Source organism: Eretmochelys imbricata, chromosome 8 (assembly GCF_965152235.1).
Source record: "Eretmochelys imbricata isolate rEreImb1 chromosome 8, rEreImb1.hap1, whole genome shotgun sequence".
NCBI lineage: Eukaryota > Metazoa > Chordata > Testudines > Cheloniidae > Eretmochelys > Eretmochelys imbricata.
In genome coordinates this window covers 55,118,111-55,142,519 of record NC_135579.1, presented here as the reverse complement: position 1 = coordinate 55,142,519, position 24,409 = coordinate 55,118,111, and the positions used below count along the sequence as shown (strand labels likewise).

Here is a 24,409-nt window from a genome sequence, read left to right as displayed (position 1 = left end):
GAACCTATCCTTGCAACAAAGCCCGATGCCAATTCTGTCCACATATTTATTCAAGTGACACCATCATAGGACCTAACCACATTAGCCACGCCATCAGGGGCTTGTTCACCTGCACATCTACCAATGTGATATATGCCATCATGTGCCAGCAATGCCCCTCTGCCATGTACATTGGCCAAACTGGACAGTCTCTACGCAAAAGAATAAATGGACACAAATCTGACACCAGGAATCATAACATTCAAAAACCGGTAGGAGAACACTTCAACCTCTCCGGCCACTCAGTAAAAGATTTAAGAGTGGCAATTTTGCAACAGAAAAGCTTCAAAAACAGACTCCAACGAGCAACTGCTGAGCTTGAATTAATATGCAAACTAGATACCATTAACTTGGGTTTGAACAGAGACTGGGAGTGGCTGGGTCATTACACATATTGAATCTATTTCCCTAAGTTAAGTATCCTCACACCTTCTTGTCAACTGTCTAAATGGGCCATCTAGATTATCACTACAAAAGTTTTTTTCTCCTGCTGATAATAGCTCATCTTAACTAATTAGCCTCTTACAATTTGTATGGAAACTTCCAACTTCTGTGCATGTATATATCTTCTTACTATATGTTCTATTCTATGCATCTGATGAAGTGGGCTGTAGCCCATGAAAGCTTATGCTCTAATAAATTTGTTAGTCTCTAAGGTGCCACAAGTACTCCTGTTCTTTTTGTGGATACTGACTAACATGGCTGCTACTCTGAAACAAAGAACAAGGATGGTTTTGTCGTAAAGACACTAGATTTGAACATAGAAGACCTAGGTTAAATTTCCAAACTTCCTGTGTGAGTGGGCAAGTCACTTAATCTCCCTGTGCCTCAGTTTTCCCCCTATTAAAATGGGCATAATAATCCCTTTCTGTCTTGCCTCTTTAGAATGTAAGCTCCTCAGGCCAGGGGCTGTCTCTTATTGTGTGTCTGTACAGTGTGTAGCACAACAGAGCCATGATCTCAACAGCACCTAAATGACAACTACAAAGAAATAAAAGAGCTGGAGCAACCAAATTAAAAACCCATGCAACAAGGGGAACACACACATCTCCTGGGCTCTTAAAGGCAGAAATACCATATATACTCGTTCATAAGCCAAATATTTTTGGTAAAAAAGTGAAGCATCAAAAAGCAGGGGTCAGCTCAAACAGGTCTACACCAAAATTTGATGATTTTAAACTCTATGAAATAATTGAATTGAATATCTAATACATTGTTGTTTTGGTTACCTGAAGCGTCTGCAGGCATGGAGCCCCTCAGTTCCCTGTGGCTGCAGTTCGCCGTTCCCAGCCAATGGGAGCTGTGGGAAGTGACACACCACTTCCCGCAGCTCCCTGTGGCTGGGAATGGGGAACCGCGGCCACTGGGAGCTGAGGGGCTCTGTGCCTGTGAACGCTCCAGGTAACCAAAACATCCCAACTCACCAGCGGCTTACCCCGACGGGCCGGGAGCCAAAGTTTGCCAAACCCTGAAATATAGGGTCGGCTTATGAAAGGGTCACACAGTTTTTACTATTTTTACCTATCCATCTTGGGGGGGGGGGGTAGGCTTATAAACGAACAGACTAATGAATGAGTATACAAGGCATGTATTTTATTTCAAATCAACCCATTTTTTAGCTAGAATTGTGTCATCTGGCTTGAAGCCCTCTTTGACTGGCTGATTTGGATTAATGTACCCACTGGTAACTTCTAATTGTTCATAGCACAAAAGGCAATCTTCTTTTGTACATATCTGATTAATACAGGAGAATGTAAAAGACATGGAAGAGAGTACAGTTTAGGAACCAGGAGGCAAGTCAAAAGCAACTGTACTGTCAGGGAAATAGTGTTTAAAATAGATGCTTTTAAATAAAGTCAAGTTGAATTTTTAAGTACTTATTTTAGTAATTCCAACCATTTTATAATTTTTTAAAAAGTTCCTGCTGATAGAAATATTTCCCTATAAAATAGTTATATGCCATAGAAGTTTCATTATGGAATGTGACAACAAACAAGCCAATCTATACGCATATACCCAGTTCGTTCACTCTCTAAATCTTTTTGGCAATTCATGTGCTTATGGGTGAGAGATTCTCAAGGCGCACCTCTTTAATGTCCCTCATTTTGAGAGTCGTCACTCCTTGGAGCTCCGAAGTTCCCTACATTCCACACAAAAGTGGTGTCCCTCATGTTTATTGTTGAAAATTATTTACATCAGAAGCAAAGAATCATGAAACTGAGGTTATGGAAAGAGTTTCTCACACTAAAGGAAAGACTCCTATAGCATTTTTAGTTCTCTGCATGAATAACATTTGTGTTCTCCTCATTGTCGGTTTTGGTCACCCATTGTGTCCCACCTTTGGATCTTGGCAGATTGACAGGGGCATTCTTAAGTCTAAAGCTAACCTTGTTTTCTTCTTCCCCAGTGTGGCTTCTCTTTCACCACTCCTACATGTTACATGGCTTTTATGCTCCTACAGTTCTTGTATTCGAACAGTACTTTGTATCATAAGAGTCACAGAGGGCCTGTCTTCTAAGCACTTTAGCATCATTATTAATGAAGTCACACAACAGCCCTGTGAGATAAGCATTATTATACCCATTTTCCAGATGGGGAAACTGAAGCATGGAAAATGTGTATGTCTTGCCCAGTACCACATAGGAAGTCAGTGGGATAGCCAAGACTAGAAAACCAGGCGTCCCAACTCCCAGTATCCTGCTCTAATTACTAGACAATGCTATAGCCTTTCTGTACATCACTTGATTTTGACAACATGCTAACTAAATAAGCACAAGAAATAAAATGTCCCTCTATCCCTTTGGAGATCCAGTGATAAATAGAGAGAGGAAAAAAACTGCTGAGATGGCAAAATGATTACACTATGGTGATGTAAACAACTTAAAGTACTCCTACCCAAAAAGCCATTCTTAACTTATAAGCAGAATAAAGAGCATGGAATGTTACAGACTGATAACTGATGTTGGTTATGTTTGGACCAATCACCTTACTAACTCCACCTAAACCTGGATTCTTTTGAGATTAAATGGTTTTCTACCTTAGATTTTGTATTCTGGAACCACTGAGCTCTCCAAAAAAAAAAAAAACAGTGCCTGTGTCATGGCTTCCCTCAAAAATCAAAAAGGCCAATCTGCTGTCCTTTCACGACAGGAAATAAGGATGAGTATTCTGGCACAGTGTAGTAGGTATGGAACAGGCTTGTATGCTCATGCCTGTATAGTCTATGTCTTGACACAGCAATGGCCCCTTCTGTGTAGCCTGCATACAGGAGACTGTGCACAGGGATACTAATGGCTTGAATTCAGTGACAACTCTGCCTTTGGTTGGTTATGCCACTTTCCCTACAGTGGTCACAATCTGGTTCTTTAGTAGCCCAAACTAGCCATCTCTCCCTATTTGGCGGCGATGGCATTATGAAGTGAGGAGGAGAGACATTTATCAACTCAATGGTTAAGCTGAAATACAGTACTGAATTTTCCAAGCTTGTAGGAATCATCACTGATTTTGAAATATCTAAATATCATGTAGCATTTCAAATACATCTTCAATACATTTGAGCTAATTCCCTTCAATGCTCCTCATCATGCACATGACATGATAGTTTTCCATATTATTATTTTCTCTATAGCTACCCACCCACTAACTCTTACCTGTCGAGGAGACGTTCCAGTACTTCTTTAGTAGAGGCAAAGCCCCTATATGTTGACAGAAAGATGCTAATGTAGGTAAAGTCATTGTCCCCAAAAGCCGTCAGCAGGTTCTCCACAAGTTTCTCCAGAGTACCAGCTTTTATTGTTCTGATCTTACATGTTTCGTACTGGCTGACGGTATGTCCTGGAGGCAATTGGTCCCCTTCAACCTGTGAAATAAAGAATCAAAAGCATGGGAGAAACCAAATACCCCAAATGAGAAGAATTACCACACCAAACAACAAGTTAAACTATGCTTTTTGGGTAAGGGATAAATGACAGCATGCCTTCAATTCCTGAAATATTCTGTCATTTTTGATAACCATTGAACTCTAGAAGATGGGTCTATTGATGCAACACTTTAGAATTGTTTACTCTTTTAAAAATAATTTCTTTGATATCCTTCACCTGATGTTTCAGTAGCTGAGTGTAGTCAAACCACCACACGTTATGATGCCATTAGATCTTACAATCTAAACCAGATTAGTACTGGGATAAGAGACCTGTAAGAAACATCTAGGTATGAGAGGAAGTAATACTGGGGATTCAGTGGCTCTCATATTTCTAAATCAGTATTAAAATCAATACCTACAGCCGGGTGTTTAGAGCACGGACGCAGGGGGCGGAAATTATGTGCAGAAGGTGCCAAGTTTAGACGAGATGTAAAACTGACGTCCTGAACACTTGTGGTCATCCAACATTCCATAATGCTTTTTGCAAAAGGAGGGTGTTAACTCCAGTGTCCTAGTCAAATCCCAAATGTATCATTACATTCTGTCGCTATTTCTCGTTGTTTCAATAAGATGCAATATTTCTCAGCATATCTACATTTTTGTATAGTATTTTTGTGTACGGTTTAGAGCCTGATCTAATGTCTGTTGAAGTCAATGGGAAGAGTTCTAGAGTTGATTATATGTCAGTAATGGAAAATGATCCCTGAGAATAGTTCATATACTTGTTTGTAAAGATATCTGAGATTACAAGTGCTATATAAATGAAAGATATAAATGCAAACACTAATAAATAAAATATAATAGTAATGACTGCATCAATTTGATGAGAAGTTCCCTTTTTTGCTTTTAAATTGCCCAATTTTAAGGAAGAATTGTATTAGAGACTATTGGCATAAAAAGGCAGAGAGCAGGAGAGAGGAGACTTCAGCAAGGTGTATAGTTTTTTCTTTTTTAAAAAAAACCCTTTGTGCCAGTGTAACTGGGGTACTGTAGATTCAACTTGGGGAATGTATGCTGAAGTGTATCTCCTCAGTTACCTTGCAATGAATGGTGTCATCCAGCCTACCTACAGCTAATATCAATAAACTTTCATGAATGGGAAAAAAAGCGGTTTCCTTGGAGAGAAGTAGATGGTTCATACCTGTCTGTGAGAGTCTGCAATCCCAGATGGGAAGAAAAGTGTTAACAATCCCCAGCAAGCAACATATTCTGACTTGTGTAAATTAACAATTGAAATACAGTTTGAATAAATGAAAATAGCTCTTTTAAATATAAAGTTAGTTTTATATAGATACAAGATGTGTACAATTTAGGGTAGGAAAAATGTATATATTGAAGAGTAATGGGATCATGCAAAGGAAAATTTAGGATATCAAGAAACATTTCTTGACCACAAGGTCTATTAGACTGTAGTATGATCTCCCACAAGAAGTGGTGGAAGCCCCATTGTTTAGACATTGTAATTCTAATTTAAAATTAGACTGGATGGAGCACTAATAAATATGTTGTAGGGAATAACCATGCACTGACCAAGGATGGTCTAAATGAGCTAATTAGTCTCATCTATCATTAATTTTTGCCACCGTCTCAAGACAGAATAGGAGGAGTTCAAGCCATTTCCATTGCACTTCAGCATTAGGACATTGAATAGTTTGTTTACTGGTAGCTTTCAGACACTAGCTTACACATGACATTCCACTGATACTTAACCTTGAGATGGAGACAGAGTGTCACAGCTGGTTTCCCCACACCCAGCCTCTCTCCCCTGAGCTAACAGCAATATAATATCACCACAGCTGCTTCTCCTTTCCCCATCTGTCTCTCTGTGAAATTCTGTAATTTTTGTTAAATAACTGTCTTTTTTTATCTGAATTCAACATTTGTGAAAGGTGCCAGAGTCTGGGGTCCTCAATCTACAGAGCAGGTGCAACTTGAATAACAGAAGTACAAATTTCTGCATGTTGCTTTGGCAACATAGTTCAACCTTCCCGGAAAGGACCACCTCTAGGAGTTAGAAGGAAGTTCAATCTCCATGCTCAGCCAATCACTGGTCTCTCTGACGAGACTGCCAAATAAAGCACTTGTTAATGGCAACTATGAAGGCGCTTTCTGAGACACAAACACCTGGCACTGGACTGATGCCACCAAACAGCCATAAGATGTTTGTGACTTTTGGTAACTACCAGCTTGGACTGGATTCAAACTAGCAAGACACAAACAAAGGCTTGTTAGTCAATTATCAATTTCCAGTCACTTTGTCCCACACACAGTTTTTTGATCTTTAAAATTCTTTTAGAAAACTGCAAGCCTGAGTCTGGCTTCTCTGAGGTAGCCAACTGCTGTTGTGTCCACATGTGATGCTTTGAGGAAGAAACTCTCGTGACTGATAGTTTCCAACATAGGTTTCCTATCTAGAATTCTTCACCAAAATGGCTGCCACCATTCTTAGAGCACAGTCAACCACCTCTGCATCTACTTTATGAATAGCTCTGTGGACCATATATTGTCTTTGTCATAAATATAAGGGGAAGGGTAAACCCCTTTGAAATTCCTCCTGGCCAGGGGAAAGCTCCTCTCACCTGTAAAGGGTTAAGAAGCTAAAGGTAACCTCGCTGGCACCTGACCAAAATGACCAATGAGGAGACAAGATACTTTCAAAAGCTGGGAGGAGGGAGAGAAACAAAGGGTCTGTGTCTGTCTGTATGCTGCTTTTGCCAGGGACAGAACAGGAATGGAGTCTTAGAACTTTTAGTAAGTAATCTAGCTAGGTATGTGTTAGATTATGATTTCTTTAAATGGCTGAGAAAAGAATTGTGCTGAATAGAATAACTATTTCTGTCTGTGTATCTTTTTTGTAACTTAAGGTTTTGCCTAGAGGGGTTCTCTATGTTTGTTAATCTAATTACCCTGTAAGATATCTACCATCCTGATTTTACAGGGGGGATTTCTTTATTTCTATTTACTTCTATTTTCTATTAAAAGTTTTCTTGTAAAAAACTGAATGCTTTTTCATTGTTCTCAGATCCAAGGGTTTGGGTCTGTGGTCACCTATGCAAATTGGTGAGGCTTTTTATCCAACATTTCCCAGGAAAGGGGGGGTGCAAGTGTTGGGAGGATTGTTCATTGTTCTTAAGATCCAAGGGTCTGGGTCTGTAGTCACCTAGGTAAATTGGTGAGGCTTTTTACCAAACCTTGTCCAGGAAGTGGGGTGCAGGGTTTTGGGAAGTATTTTGGGGGGAAAGACGCGTCCAAACAGCTCTTCCCCAGTAACCAGTATTAGTTTGGTGGTGGTAGCGGCCATTCCAAGGACCACGGGTGGAATACTTTGTACCTTGGGGAAGTTTTGACCTAAGCTGGTAAAGATAAGCTTAGGAGGTTTTTCATGCAGGTCCCCACATCTGTACCCTAGAGTTCAGAGTGGGGGAGGAACCTTGACATGGTGGCATAGTGGTGGGATTAACCTGAAATCATTTTGAGATCCAGTTGAGATTTTTTGAACTAGAAATACAGATTTTAAAAAGGAATTTTTTTTTCCTGTGGCTTTGAAGCAGCTTTGAAACTGAAAGCATCTTGGGTTTTCCCTGCTTTGTGGCCAAGCAGAGACAAAAGGGGATTATCTTGTGAATTGCAGGTTTTCTTTGCCTGGAGGCAGGGTACTTAACTCCTGCAGGGAAATTCACAGTCTTCCAACCCAGAGGTTTTTTTTTTTTTCTTTTCTTCCTAAAAGTAAATAGGGGGTGTGTGTTCTACCCATTTGCTTTTTCTTTGGGCTGGTTAAGCAGGTTTCCAAGTAGTTTGGAGGTTTTTTGCTTTAAGTTGGGCCCAGAACAGAGACAAGGGAATTGTCTTTTTCTGTAGGCTGACAATCACTATCAGAGAATAGGTATTCTATTCCAGCACAGCAAAATTTTACAGCCAAGTTTTGTTTGTTTATTTCTAAACCTCGGGTGTAAAGTTAGTTAAAAACAGAGAGGTTAGAATGACCAAATCCTCAGCTCGACTACAGCTGGAATTAGCCAAATTTCAGGCTGAGGAAAGACAAAGGGAACATGAAAGACAGATAGAACTCATGCGGCTGAAGAAGGAACAAGAAAGGGAGGCAGAACAACACCAAGCGGCTGCTCACAGGAGAACTATGGAAGCGAGGGACAAAGAACTGGAGGAGAAGGAAAAAGAGAGGAAGTATGTGGAGGAGATGGAGAAGATAAAGGCTCAGCAGAATATCCCAACAAACCCTAGTAATCCTTCTCCAAGTACCACTTCCCATCCCAGAAAGTTCCCCACCTACAAGGCAGGCGATGATACTGAGGCCTTCCTAGAAAACTTCAAAAGGGCCTGCCTTGGATACAACCTCTCTACTGACCAGTACATGGTAGAGCTGAGGCCGCAGCTCAGTGGACCCTTAGCTGAGGTGGCAGCTGAAATGCCTAAAGAACACATGAACAAGTATGAACTGTTTAAATCCAAGGCGAGAGTCAGAATGGGGATAACACCCGAGCAGTCTCGTCGGAGGTTCAGAGCCCTAAGGTGGAAACCAGACATGTCATTTACCCGACATGCCTACCACATTGTGAAACATTGGGATGCCTGGATATCAGGAGCAAGTGTTGAATCTCCAGTAAATTTGCCCTTCCTAATGCAAATGGAACAGTTCTTAGAGGGTGTTCCTGAGGAAATAGAAAGATACATCCTAGATGGGAAACCCAAAACTGTAATCGAGGCAGGAGAGATTGGAGCCAGATGGGTGGAGGTGGCAGAGAAGAAGAAAACTGGTCGCAGTTGGAGCGGAGACCAGAAGGGACCACCCCAGACCACACCCTATTACCGGGGGCCGCCCAAGGCCCCACCTACCTCCCAAAGAACCCTCCAGACCCCTTATCGTCCTGCCACCCCGTTCTCCAGCAACCCTCCTCGCCCCAGTGACCCGTCAGCTGGACGATGTTTTAAATGTAACGAGCTGGGGCATGTAAAGGCCAACTGCCCCAAGAACCCCAACAGATTACAGTTCATTGCACCGGAATCACACCAGAGGTCCACAGGCCCAGATACTTCCCAGATACCCTTAGAGCGGAGGGAAACTGTGAGTGTGGGCGGGAAGAAGGTCACCGCGTGGAGGGACACCGGAGCACAAGTGTCAGCTATCCATGCTTCCTTAGTGGACCCCAATTTAATCAACCCAGAGATCCAAGTGACGATTCAACCCTTCAAGTCCAACTCTTTCAATTTGCCTACAGCCAAGTTGCCTGTCCAGTACAAGGGCTGGTCAGGAATGTGGACTTTTGCAGTCTATGATGATTATCCCATCCCCATGCTGTTGGGGGAAGACTTGGCCAATCATGTGAAGCAGGCCAAGAGGGTGGGAATGGTCACCCGCAGCCAGGCTAAACAAGCCGTGAGGCCTAGCTCTGTTCCGGAAACTTCTATCAGGGCCCGGTCAGAGGTGATGGACCCGGACCCCAGGCCAATGTCTGCAACAGCAGTAGTGGATCCAGTCCCAGAGACCCAGACGGAACCAGTCCCAGAACCGGAACCAGCCGAACAACCAACACCAGACCCCGTGCCAGCACTGAATCCAGTACTTGCAACCTCAACACCAGAGGGCCCCACCGAACCTGAACTGGCAGCAGCCGATAACCCTACACAAGAGGCTCAGCCGGAGCCTGAATCCCAACCTAGTGCACCAGCGGAGAGCGGTTCACAGTCAACAGAAACAGCTCCATCCCCTATATCGCTTCCAGAGGGACCAAGCCTAGGTCCACAATCCAATGAGGAACTGATGTCCCCAGCATCAAGGGAACAGTTCCAGACCGAACAGGAAGCAGATGAAAGCCTCCAGAGAGCTTGGACGGCGGCACGGAGCAACCCACCGCCTCTCAGCTCTTCTAATCGATCCAGGTTTGTTGTAGAAAGAGGACTTTTATACAAGGAAACTCTTTCTGGTGGACACCAGGAAGACTGGCATCCTCAGAGACAGTTGGTAGTTCCAACTAAATACCGGGCCAAGCTCTTGAGCTTAGCCCACGATCACCCTAGTGGCCATGCTGGGGTGAACAGGACCAAAGACCGTTTGGGGGGGTCATTCCACTGGGAGGGAATGGGCAAGGATGTTTCTACCTATGTCCAGTCGTGTGAGGTGTGCCAAAGAGTGGGAAAACCCCAAGACCAGGTCAAAGCCCCTCTACAACCACTCCCCATCATTGAAGTTCCATTTCAGCGAGTAGCTGTGGATATTCTGGGTCCTTTTCCGAAAAAGACAGCCAGAGGAAAGCAGTACATACTGACTTTCATGGATTTTGCCACCCGATGGCCGGAAGCAGTAGCTCTAAGCAACACCAGGGCTAAAAGTGTATGCCAGGCACTAGCAGACATTTTTGCCAGGGTAGGTTGGCCCTCCGACATCCTCACAGATGCAGGGACTAATTTCCTGGCAGGAACTATGAAAAACCTTTGGGAAGCTCATGGGGTAAATCACTTGGTTGCCACTCCTTACCACCATCAAACAAATGGCATGGTGGAGAAGTTTAATGGAACTTTGGGGGCCATGATACGTAAATTCGTAAATGAGCACTCCAATGATTGGGACCTAGTGTTGCAGCAGTTACTCTTTGCCTACAGAGCTGTACCACATCCCAGTTTAGGGTTTTCCCCATTTGAACTTGTATATGGCCGTGAGGTTAAGGGGCCATTGCAGTTGGTGAAGCAGCAATGGGAGGGATTTACACCTTCTCCAGGAACTAACATTCTGGACTTTGTAACCAACCTACAAAACACCCTCCGAACCTCTTTAGCCCTTGCTAAAGAAAACTTACAGGATGCTCAAAAAGAGCAAAAAGCCTGGTATGATAAACATGCCAGAGAGCGTTCCTTCAAAGTAGGAGACCAGGTCATGGTCTTAAGGGCGCTCCAGGCCCATAAAATGGAAGCATCGTGGGAAGGGCCATTCACGGTCCAGGAGCGCCTGGGAGCTGTTAATTATCTCATAGCATTCCCCACCTCCAACCGAAAGCCTAAGGTGTACCATATTAATTCTCTAAAGCCCTTTTATTCCAGAGAATTAAAGGTTTGTCAGTTTACAGCCCAGGGAGAAGATGATGCTGAGTGGCCTGAAGGTGTCTACTACGAAGGGAAATGTGCTGGTGGTGTGGAAGAGGTGAACCTCTCCATGACCCTTGGGCGTATGCAGCGACAGCAGATCCAGGAGCTGTGCACTAGCTACGCGCCAACGTTCTCAGCCACCCCAGGACTGACTGAACGGGCATACCACTCCATTGACACAGGTAATGCTCACCCAATTAGGGTCCAACCTTACCGGGTGTCTCCTCAAGCTAAAACTGCTATAGAACGGGAGATCCAGGATATGTTACAGATGGGTGTAATCCGCCCCTCTGAAAGTGCATGGGCATCTCCAGTGGTTCTAGTTCCCAAACCAGATGGGGAAATACGTTTTTGCGTGGACTACCGTAAGCTAAATGCTGTAACTCGCCCAGACAACTATCCAATGCCACGCACAGATGAACTGTTAGAGAAACTGGGACGGGCCCAGTTCATCTCTACCTTGGACTTAACAAAGGGGTACTGGCAGGTACCGCTAGATGAATCTGCCAAGGAAAGGTCAGCCTTCATCACACATCTCGGGCTGTATGAATTTAATGTACTCCCTTTCGGGCTGCGAAATGCACCCGCCACTTTCCAAAGACTTGTAGATGGTCTCCTAGCGGGATTAGGAGAATATGCAGTCGCCTACCTTGATGATGTGGCCATATTTTCGGATTCCTGGGCAGACCACCTGGAACATCTACAAAAAGTCCTTGAGCGCATAAGGGAGGCAGGACTAACTGTTAAGGCTAAGAAGTGTCAAATAGGCCTAAACAGAGTGACTTACCTTGGACACCAGGTGGGTCAAGGAACTATCAGCCCCCTACAGGCCAAAGTGGATGCTATCCAAAAGTGGCCTGTCCCAAAGTCAAAGAAACAGGTTCAATCCTTCTTAGGCTTGGCTGGTTATTACAGACGATTTGTACCGCACTACAGCCAAATCGCTGCCCCACTGACAGACCTAACCAAAAAGAAACAGCCAAATGCTGTTCAGTGGACCGGAAAGTGTCAGAAGGCCTTTAACAAGCTTAAAGCGACACTCATGTCTGACCCTGTACTAAGGGCCCCAGACTTTGACAAACCGTTCCTAGTAACCACAGATGCATCCGAGCGTGGTGTGGGAGCAGTTTTAATGCAGAAAGGATCTGATCAAGAATTCCACCCTGTAGTGTTTCTCAGCAAAAAACTGTCTGAGAGGGAAAGCAACTGGTCAGTCACTGAAAAAGAATGTTACGCCATTGTCTACGCTCTGGAAAAGCTACGCCCATATGTTTGGGGACGGCGTTTCCACCTGCAAACCGACCATGCTGCACTGAAGTGGCTTCACACCGTCAAAGAAACTAACAAAAAACTTCTTCGGTGGAGTTTAGCTCTCCAAGAGTTTGATTTCGACATCCAACACATCTCAGGAGCTTCTAACAAAGTGGCTGATGCACTCTCCCGTGAAAGTTTCCCAGAATCAACTGGTTAAAATCGTCCTTAAGATGTGGAAAATATTGTTAGTCTTTATGTACTTGGTAGTATATTTAGAGATGCATGTGTCTTATTAACTCTGTTTTTCCTAGAGCTCCAGGAAGAAATCCCAGCCAGTGTTTCACCCTAGCTGAGATTTGGGGGGCGTGTCATAAATATAAGGGGAAGGGTAAACCCCTTTGAAATTCCTCCTGGCCAGGGGAAAGCTCCTCTCACCTGTAAAGGGTTAAGAAGCTAAAGGTAACCTCGCTGGCACCTGACCAAAATGACCAATGAGGAGACAAGATACTTTCAAAAGCTGGGAGGAGGGAGAGAAACAAAGGGTCTGTGTCTGTCTGTATGCTGCTTTTGCCAGGGACAGAACAGGAATGGAGTCTTAGAACTTTTAGTAAGTAATCTAGCTAGGTATGTGTTAGATTATGATTTCTTTAAATGGCTGAGAAAAGAATTGTGCTGAATAGAATAACTATTTCTGTCTGTGTATCTTTTTTGTAACTTAAGGTTTTGCCTAGAGGGGTTCTCTATGTTTGTTAATCTAATTACCCTGTAAGATATCTACCATCCTGATTTTACAGGGGGGATTTCTTTATTTCTATTTACTTCTATTTTCTATTAAAAGTTTTCTTGTAAAAAACTGAATGCTTTTTCATTGTTCTCAGATCCAAGGGTTTGGGTCTGTGGTCACCTATGCAAATTGGTGAGGCTTTTTATCCAACATTTCCCAGGAAAGGGGGGGTGCAAGTGTTGGGAGGATTGTTCATTGTTCTTAAGATCCAAGGGTCTGGGTCTGTAGTCACCTAGGTAAATTGGTGAGGCTTTTTACCAAACCTTGTCCAGGAAGTGGGGTGCAGGGTTTTGGGAAGTATTTTGGGGGGAAAGACGCGTCCAAACAGCTCTTCCCCAGTAACCAGTATTAGTTTGGTGGTGGTAGCGGCCATTCCAAGGACCACGGGTGGAATACTTTGTACCTTGGGGAAGTTTTGACCTAAGCTGGTAAAGATAAGCTTAGGAGGTTTTTCATGCAGGTCCCCACATCTGTACCCTAGAGTTCAGAGTGGGGGAGGAACCTTGACAGTCTTCAATCTATTTGTGGCACTACTATGGACAGCAGTAAGAGAAATGCGTGCGTCTTAAGGTCAGCGTACGGCTTGAAGTGCTTGAGGGCTGGTACTCTTCTCCTCCATTGATGCAGACCATCCAATGGGACTCTAAGGGCTCCTTTGTCCATTCAACCAACCAACAAGATATTATGTTGTGTTTGTTCATATCACCCCACTTGCTATACTTTGATATCATAATGACACATAGGCTGGCAAAAACAATCAATGCAGTCCAACAAACTTTTTCACAGACAGATTTTCTCTCAGCTGTTTAGTGCAGGGAGTTTTAGTTAAACAAGTTTTATCAAAACCAAACCATAATAGGGCTCTATAAAGGAAAAAAAAAAAAAAAAAAAAAGGTGAGGCCAGACCTGCTCTGCTACAACCAAGATGTCCTTTATAGAGGCAAATGCTATGTGCCAAGTGCTTGTCTACACACAAAAATGCACTCATTTACCAGTTTATTTAAAATTGTCCAAACTAATATCAGTTTAAAACTAATTATATCATCTTAGTTTGCCTCTGTACATTTACAGTTTCAACGCCAGATTTAAATTGTTAGTTTATGTAATGCAGTAGTGCCTAGAAGACCCAGTTAAGGACCAGAACTCCATTGTGCTAGACACTGTACAAAAACTGAACAAAAAGATAGTCCCTGATTTAGAAGTGTCCACATGCAAAGTTCCACCCATTTAACTAAATCTAACTTTAAAACACACCTTTAGTTAAATCAGCACAACTGTATGTGTAGATCAGGCCTGACTCACTCAAGTAGTCCTGTTGGCTTTAACGGGACTACTTGTGCAACTAAGTCAAGCACTATTTGGAGACCAAGCCAACACCCATTGACTTTAATGGGATGCTGAATCAGACTTTTATCTGCTAACTTGGTGTGGGGATCTTCTTCCTATAAGGCTGCTTGAGTTAGCCTGATACTTTAGTTCTCTTCTCATCTGCTTCTCAGATCATTTTTACAGGGCTCAGAGTGCTGACCCCACTTTGTACAAGTATTGGCAATATAGTGATAGATATCCGTGGAACTGTATTCACTCCTATTTACAAGAAGAAACTCCTTTCTTTTTTCTTGATAGTGTAGCTGGCTAGGAAGGATGACTGTTGTCTGGGAGTCAGGCCAGGAAAGTGGGAGTTAGGGCTTTAGGTCCTGGCTCTGCCAACAATTAATTGTGTGGCCAGGGTTAGTCAGTTATGGACAGATTGTGTCATTAAGGTACAGCCCTCAGTACCGGGGAGATGTAGGGCCACACTGCTCCAGTAGGAACTCTGGGAGGTAAGGTAGCTCAGGGAGGCACAATATCTCCCAGAGCTCCCTGGCACGGGAGGAGAACATATGCCGGGCATTCTTTCCAGAGGGTACAGTATATGCTTCCCTTTGAGGCCAGACAGCTACATAGCCCTGTTTTCTCCCCACCCACTTTGAGGTGGTCTACAACTGTGTCTAGCTACTTTGCAGGGGGCTACAGGCAACGGAAGGCTCCTTGCACCTTACGCACTCAGCTCTTATATGCAAAGCCAGTCATAATCCAGCCCTTAGACTCTGTATATCTCAGTTTACCCATATGTAAAATGGGTATAATACCTAGCATACCTCTGATGCTATATAAATAATTAGTGATTAGACAGTCATAGGATACAAGTATTATTTGCACACACCAGCCTAAATAGGAAAGTAATTAAAATATCATTTAAATATTTGTCAAGTCACTGTCACTAATTGTTAATCTTGATCCATTTTGCCTTTGTTGCTACTTTGCTTTAAAATCAGAGACCAATGTTATAATAAAGGATCCAACTAGCAATTTTTCTTCAGATCTCTTTTATATATAGGTTTGGTCACTGTCGTGTTTTAGACTATGGCGACTAACAGAAGATTTTACATATACATATATATATATATATATATATATATTTTACTTCACTAACTTAAAACAATCCAGCCAGTTTGAAGACTTACTAATGATGAACAATCTTAAGAAGTTGTAAGAAACCAATTTGGGAACAAACTGTGGATTTGTATCATTCAGTGATAGGTACATGCAGGGTGAGAAGATAAATGGAAAATCTTTAGTTTGCTAAATTTCCCCTTAAGTGGCTTTAATCCCTGCTGAAAATCATTTTTACATTTATAATATAGCCTTTAATATTTTTTGTTATAAATCACTTAAAAACTAAATCCTTCCTTCAGTTTGAGAAAATGAGCATTATCTGAAATCTTACTTTAAAGCAGCTGCATCTCACTTGTGAATGAGGACATTTCTTTTGTTTTAGCATATGCTTTGGGCCTGTAGACCAAGGAACAACACGCCTTCCCTCTTACATTAAAATATCATTAGCTGCTCTTATACAGATGATTCAGGCAGGGAACCAAAACAGTGATGATCAATAACTTCTACATCCCTAAAGTCCATGGAAAATTATTTATTATCATCATTTATTTCCAGTAGCATCCCACAATGTGCTAGGCTTTCTAAACTGCAAACAAAGCACAATCCTTGACCCAAGGAGCTTGTTATCCAAGGTCTTAATCTTGCAAATTGCTCCATGTGGCTGGATACCTCTGGAGGAGTCCCGCTGACTTCTCCTTGTTTGGAATAGTTTACAGGAAGAGCAACAGAGGGTAATGAGAAAGGATACATAGATAAGGAGAGGGTCAAGGGAGTTAATAACCACATCTTGATAATACATAAGGTAATGCTAATATTATAAACAGATTAGGACCTTATTGTGAACTCACTGGCATGAAGTGCCTACACCATGGATAGCAGTATGGAGCAGAACCTAGTCTCAAGTGCACTGGTGTCAATACAACCCCATTGAAATAAATGGAGTTACACCACTGTAACTTGAAGATTTTGTCCCACAAAAATCTCAGAATTGCCATTTATGAACCTTTTGTGATGGAAAAAGTATGCGATTTGCCGTGGCACTCTACAACCCCACTCAGAAAAGGCATAAAGCAACACGTTATTACTACTATTATTTTTGTAAGTAAAAAAATTTTCTAAGCAAAACTTAATTTTGTGAATAAACTAAAACAAGCAATTTGCATGTAAAAAAAAAAATCGAACCTCCTTTTTGATACTTCGCTGTTAAAGTTTTGATTTTTCAAATCAGTTATTAATTATTTAACACAGTTCCCTTCACTTCATTAAGAGGAACTTGTGCTTCATTGTATTTAACTTAACATTATTTTGTATCTAGCAGAATTTTTTTCCTTTTACATTAAAGTTAAGGCCATATTCTGCTCTTATTCCACATGCAAAGCTCCCATTCACGTCAGCATGCAGATGAAGAGGAGAATCTGGCTCTAAGACTGAAACGCACACAAAAATACACTTTAATTGTAACTTGCCCAAGACATCATACTGCAAGAATGCTAACAAAAAAACGCTGACAACCCAAAATTGAGTTTGCCAGCAAAAGAGCAAGCTGCTAGAAATCATTTTAAGGGACTTTTAGGGACTGTTTTTATTTGCATTATTTCAGCAACTCTGCCTTGAAGTTTAAAAGGAAAAAAGACTTGGCAGACAAGAGTCCAATAACACAGACTTACAGAATAAGACATTGTGGGCTGAGCTAGCATGCTAACAGGAAACTGCTCAATCTGGATTTAATCAGAGATCATCTCTTTACTGACATGATCAGGATACCCAAAAGTGTGAGGAGTTTTTATGTTTGCTTTGGGCCAGCTGTCTGCCTATGAGAATACTGTATCTACTGCTTTTAAAAAGGAGCCTCTGAAGCGATTACAGACATGTGATATCCCTTAAAGTCACTGGAGAGCACATGCCAATTCTGAAATTTCAGTTTTAAAAAGTTTACCTCAATGTTTCCTTCAATATGAATGTCTAATGGCTTGGTTTTCAAAGGTGCTGAGCACCTCAGGCTTGCATTAACTTAACTGGGATTCATGGGACCCCAACAACTCTGAAAATCAGGCCATATGTCTCTATTTCACAGTGACTTCCTCCAATCAAAAGAATTCTAGCACTGATATTTTGTGCATGTGCTTGATTAGCAAACAGCTTCCTACCACCTAAGGAGAATATCTCACCACCAGACAAAACTACCTAAGAGTAAACTGAGATATATCCTTTATTCATCAGAATAGGTAGCTATTAAACTGATGTGTTTCTAACAATCTCTATCAACCCCTTGGAATGGTATGTACTGTGAAGGGCCAATCCAGTTTTAATGCTGCATTCTTAGGGCTTTATAGCACACAACTTCATCCATACGTACAACTCCCACACACAACAATGATGCTCCATGTGGATTGAAAGTCCCTTAGGTTAACATCCTGTGAGATGCTGAGCTCCCTCAACTCACGTGGACTTCAAATAGAGTAGTAATAGGGCGATTGGCATATAACATCAACATAAAGGTCACCCACAGAACAGAGTTTGGTTGCATTGTCATTTACAATTGAGGCCTTCACCCTGCTGCTACTGCCATCATGCAGGCAGATGTCTGCACCTGCATGGAGCCCCACTGACTTAACTGGGCTCCATGTAGGTACAGGGATCCACCACACAGCTAGCTGCAGGACTGGGGACTTAGACTGTAAACTCTTTGGGGCAATGATTTTGCCAGTTTCTCTTTTAGCGAAGAACCCAACACACACCTTCTGAACTCAATAAACAGTAATAATACAGAACCATACTCAGAGTGTCCTAAATTACAATGTGTTTGTTACTAGGACAGCAGGAAATGTATAGGCAAATGTGACAGCCATTATGAGTTCAATAACAGATCACACAGCCTATTATTATATTAGAGCCTTTCTGCCTCCCCCCGTTGAGGTTACTGGCCAGGAAGCCGAGGTTATCTACTGCTCCTTCCACAAAATACCAGAGAAGCTTTAATTTCCACAAAGACACCACCACAGACAGACAGAAAGGAAAGTAGCACCTAGGCCAGGGGTGGCCAACCTGTGGCTCCAGAGCCACATGCGGCTCTTCAGAAGTTAATATGCGGCTCCTTGTAATAAGCACCGGCTCTGGGGCTGAAGCTACAGGCGCCAAACTTTCCAATTTGCCGGGGTGCTCACTGCTCAACCCCTGGCTCTGCCACAGGCCCTGCCCCCAATCCATCCCTTCCCGCCCTTGAGCCTGCTATGCCCTCGCTCCTCTCTCCCCCCCGCAGAGCCTCCTGCACACCATGAACCAGCTGATCGGGAGGTGTGGGAAGGGAGGGGGAGGCACTGATCGGCAGGGCTGCCGGTGGGTGGGAGGCGCTGGGAGCGGTGGTGTGGGGCCAATGAGGGGCTGCTGACATATTACTGTGGCTCTTTGGCAATGTACGTTGGTAAATTCTGGCTCCTTCTCAGGCTCAGGTTGGCCACCCCTGACCTAGGCTATACCAGTACACTACAATTTAAGCATTTGGTATGTGCCCAAGTCATGGTATAGGACTTGAATCCACAATCTTGTGGGCCAAACACAAGACTGCTACCCATCAAACTATAATGGCATTATAAAGGAATGGTATATTGATGTCGCTCAGTTAATGGTGTATATTAGTAGCAAGGAATACTGAAAAACTTAAAAGGACATCACCAACTGAAATTTGCTCAATATCTACATGATGTTACACCAAGCTTTTACCAAAACAAAGACCTATAGAAGGTTTTCACTATTTAAAATATATGCCTTTGGAAACAACTGTTTTGAAACAAAGAAACAGTCCCCTGCAGCATCTGCAACCCAAACAGATAGCACTTGGACTCTGAAAGTGAAACTGACTGTGAACAAAAGTGAAATTGATTAAATTTATTTTCAATATCCAAGTTGAAATATTGAAAGAAAACAAACTGGATAAACAGTGACAAGTAAACTGGATTTTAAATATTCTTCCAGTTTAATTATTTAAAATGTTAACATCTAAGATGATTTGTTTGATTAAAAAGATATGGGGTAGAATTTTCAAATGTGATTAACTCTGAAGACCCATTTTCAACTGTGACTTAGGCACATAGGAACCTAAGTGTCATTGACTTGCTTTGAGGCTATTAAGTACCTATGTCACTTTTGACAATGGGACTCAGATACTTTTGAAAATTTTACCCATGGTCTTTAAATTGACAGTGCACCTTTAAATATAGGATATTTAGCACATTTGTACAGTAACTACTTTCATCTTTAGACATGCTGAGAATAAATCGTCCCACCATTTTTTTAAAACCATCAAAAGCACAACATTTGGAAGTGCAAACAGACCTGCCACTTGCCTTGGGAGAACAAAGGAAATCTATGGCACATTTAGTCTAAAACTTCACAGACAGATTCATAAATTCATACGTTGCTTAGAGAAATGTTAAAAGGGACCTACATGGAAAAATACAGCTTTGTAAACTGTCATGAAGAGAGATTAAACCCAAGACAAAAGTAAAGAAAAAAAATAATATAACTGAATTGCCCAGCAAAGTGTGTCAGAACAGGAACTTCCAACCAACAACTCCTCAAGCACTGTACTAGGTAAAACACACACCTCACTTCAGTCAATTTTTTTCCCAAAGAATTACTTTAAAGATAATTAATTAACAAGAAATTAACAGGTACATATTTCAGAGTAACAGCCGTGTTAGTCTGTATTCGCAAAAAGAAAAGGAGTACTTGTGGCACCTTAGAGACTAACCAATTTATTTGAGCATAAGCTTTCGTGCGCTACAGCCCACTTCATCGGATGCATACTGTGGAAAGTACAGAAGATCTTTTTATACACACAAACCATGAAAAAATGGGTGTTTACCACTACAAAAGGTTTTCTCTCCCCCCACCCCACTCTCCTGCTGGTAATAGCTTATCTAAAGTGATCACTCTTCTTACAATGTGTATGATAATCAAATTGGGCCATTTCCAGCACAAATCAAGGGTTTAACAAGAACCTCGGGAGGGAGGGGGCGGGGGAAACAAGGGGAAATAGGTTACCTTGCATAATGACTTAGCCACTCCCCGTCTCTATTCAAGCCTAAGTTAATTGTATCCAATTTGCAAATGAATTCCAATTCAACAGTCTCTCGCTGGAGTCTGGTTTTGAAGTTTTTCTGTTGTAATATCGCAATTTTCATGTCTGTAACAGGTACATAGGGCTTTTCATTCCAGAAGGATCTAAATATGCTTCATAAACTGCATATTGAGTTGCTTGTCCTCTGAAACTAAGTGTGTAAAACTTTTGCTTACAGGTATGGCTAGTGGCAATCTACAGCAGCAGCTGACAATCTGACTGTAACTGACTCAAACCAGCATAGGTATTGTTGACCCAACCTGCCAACTGGAGCTTCTGAGGAGATATGGGGATCATCATTTCATGCAACAGGAAGCAGCTATTCTGCCCTGGTAACTACACAGTGTATTTTAGGAGAGAAGATCAAGACTCATGTCAGAGTAGCAGCCGTGATAGTCTGTATCCGCAAAAAGAAAAGGAGGACTTGTGGCACCTTAGAGACTAACAAATTTATTCGAGCATAGCTTTCGTGAGCTACAGCTCACCTCATCGGATGCATGCAGGGGAGCTATAAAGTGCATTTTCTTGATGAAGACTGAGTTGACCAAAAAAAATTACAGGGGGGTGGGATCTACAATGAAGAGGGACAATATTGAGTAGTAACTAATTGCAAGGAGTTTTATTAAACTCATGTCAAGTGTTCTTAAGCCTAAAGCCTAGTACGGATAAGCTAAAAATCTTACAGGCCTCAGTCTATAGGTCTTGCATTACAGCCATGTTTTATTTATATACCAAATACACACTCCTCGCTCCTAAATACTTGTCAGTCTTGTATTCTATAAGCCTATCGTAATTACACAAGAGATTCTGAAACTTACATATTGAGGATCTGGCAGAAGACAGAAGTTAAAGTGGGGCAGGGGCTACTTTAACTCACAGTGTACTTTCTTATACCTTCTCCTGAAGTTATGAAAACTTAGCAAACTTCAGAGGTGATGTCTGAGGGAGTCTATGAATCTCACCACATATTAAGTGGTGGGGGCCATTGTCTGGAAGAGGTGTATGGCCCCTTTAAGTGCTAGAGAGCCAGAATGACTTCCTGTGGCAGCTTCAGACTAGGTCAGCATCCCTGACCCATCCCCCAGATGACAGGAAGAGAAGGGGGATTATTTAGGTCCCTTCCAGTGCAGGAAAAGCCCTCTTTTACCTGGACCAGGTGGAGCAGCACCAACCCTCCCACCCATGGAAGTAATTAAATGGCAGGTTGTGTCATGATCCACTGTGGGCGTTAGGCTAGTTGCGCCTTTCCTGGGGTGCTGGGAAGGAATTTTTTCCCTCACCATCAGATTGGCCAAGGCAAGGTGGGGTTGGGTTATTTTTTTTGCTTTGTTTTTTGCCTTCCCCACAACAGGTTTGGGGCTTAGTTGGGGCAAACATGAAACACGGGTTAGGCTATAATGTCCAACTCTTTATGTAAGCTTGGGGCGGATGTCCAGTGCAGGTACTCCAGAGGGAAGGGATATGGTGATCAGATAAAATGGATTGGTACAGGATATAAAAGAGGTAATCCTTTATAAGGAGGGGAGTTTGGGGCTCCTATGACTGGTACAGCATGGTATCAACCTCCCCCCCACACACACACTTTATAGCTCCCCTCAATGCTTAGCGAGTTGGCTGGGGGGCCAGGCAGGGTAAAGGGGAGGGCTGAGAGCAGCCTCCACCAGGTATATGTAAATGATTAGGGAATTACATGAACTGTATGCTTTTATCTGCCAGGTACTCCCAGACACATTTAAGAAATAAGTTGCAGCTTAATTAAACCACATCCAGTGTCTCCAGTCTTTCTAGCATAGCTGGACAATCTAAGGGAGTCTAAATAAGTAAACAAACAAAAGTGGCTGGGATTTTCGGAAGTGCCTATGCAATTCCCATTAAAATAAATAGAAATGGGGTGTCCAAATTTTCTAGATGGCTTTGAAAATCTCAGCCAAGTCTACTTAGACTCACCTATGAATTTGACCCATTTTTTGCAAGCTTCTATGCAGCTAAGGAGTGCACACTATTTCACTCATGGTGACGGACGTCCTCTGAGAATGGACAGGTTCATTATGCAGTACAGAAGCTTTTCAAAACAACTGTAGATGCACTGATCACTCAGTCCCAGCCTTTATCTCTAGCTGTCTCGTGTGATTTACATATTTACCTTCCCTTTGCTTCCAAAAGAGTGTGAAACTTCCTAAGTCTTTCCTACAAAAACTAAACTAAACTTAAATAAAAAATCCCTCATCATTCTGATTCTTGCCTAGCTTCTCACAAGGACTTTCACCCACCTCTCCAATCCAACTCTCTGCCCTCACTGAACCAAGACAACTGGATCTGAAAGATCAGCATGGGTCATTTCTCTTTCTTTGATTTCACAGTTCTATCAGATTTAATAATTCAACAGTTAACCTGTACCCCATTCTCTCTCACACACACATACTTTTTCCCCCATTGCGAATATTAAAATTGTACATGCTAAAGGAAGCAAAAATATAAAAGGAAAATTGCCTACAAGATGTAATTATAAAATCCTCATGGGCCAATTCTGGGGCTGGTGCCTCTGTAAGCAAGACACAAGTTACAACCATCCCGCATATGCAAATATTTTTGGGGTGGTGGGAGATTAAAGTACAGTGATGCTTGAACAAAAGAAAGTGTAAAATAAACCAGGTAGGAGTGTGTTAACCATTGGCATTTCACACCTCTCCAGAAGTAAGTCTTCAGAAAGAGATTTACTAGAAAGATTTTTCCAAATCAACTGTGCAAATCAAACATACACATTTAGCTTTCCTTGAGTATGTTTTTGAGAGCCCTTCCATACCCTAAAAATTTAGGCATTCAAGATTAGTGCACCCTTGAAAATTTGGGCCTGTCATGGTTCCTTCCCCACTCTGAACTCTAGGGTACAGATGTGGGGACCCGCATGAAAGACCCCCTAAACTTATTCTTACCAGCTTAGGTTAAAAACTTTGTACCTAAGGTACAAACTTTGCCTTGTCCTTGAACAGTATGCTGCTACCACCAAGCGTTTTAAACAAAGAACAGGGAAAGAGACCACTTGGAGACATCTTCCCCCAAAATATCCCCCCAAGTCCTACACCTCCTTTCCTGGGAAAGGCTTGATGATAATCCTCACCAATTTGTACAGGTGAACACAGACCCAAACCCTGGGATCTTAAGAACAATGAAAAATCAATCAGATTCTTAAAAGAAGAATTTTAATTAAAGAAAAGGTAAAAGAATGACCTCTGTAAAATCAGGATGGAAAATACTTTACAGGGTATTCAGATTTAAAACACAGAGGATCCCCCTCTGGGCAAAGCCTTAAAGTTACAGAAAACAGGAATAAACCTCCCTCTTAACACAGGGAAAATTCACATAAAACAAAAGATAAACTAATCTGCCTTGCCTGGCTTACCTATACTGGTTGCAATATTGGAGACTTGGATTAGGATGGGCTGGAGAAGATGGATTTCTGTCTGGCCTCTCTCAGTCCCAAGAGAGAACAAACACGTAAACAAAGAGCATAAACAAAAGCCTTCCCCCCACAAGATTTGAAAGTATCTTGTTCCCTTATTGGTCCTTTGGGTCAGGTGCCAGACAGGTTAGCTGAGCTTCTTAACCCTTTAACAGGATGTTGCCTCTGTAACAGGAGGGATTTTATAGCACTGTATACAGAAAGGTGGTTACCTTTCCCTTTATATTTATGACAGGGCCTAACTCCTTGCTGTTTTATGGCTTCATGTTGTTCCCATTGCAGCCAATAGAAAAATTC

The 24,409-nt window shown here is 42.3% G+C and overlaps 1 protein-coding gene across 6 annotated transcripts in view; it reads right to left on the bottom strand.

The window, feature by feature from the left end:
• The window catches only part of RGL1 (ral guanine nucleotide dissociation stimulator like 1), a 159,443-nt gene that overhangs the window by 67,410 nt on the left and 67,624 nt on the right, over positions 1-24,409 (bottom strand). For all 6 annotated transcript variants that reach the window (XM_077824803.1, XM_077824802.1, XM_077824805.1 and 3 more), the window contains one exon: positions 3,690-3,898. In XM_077824803.1, coding sequence (XP_077680929.1) covers positions 3,690-3,898 — 209 coding nt within the window. The remainder of the gene's footprint in view (positions 1-3,689; positions 3,899-24,409) is intronic.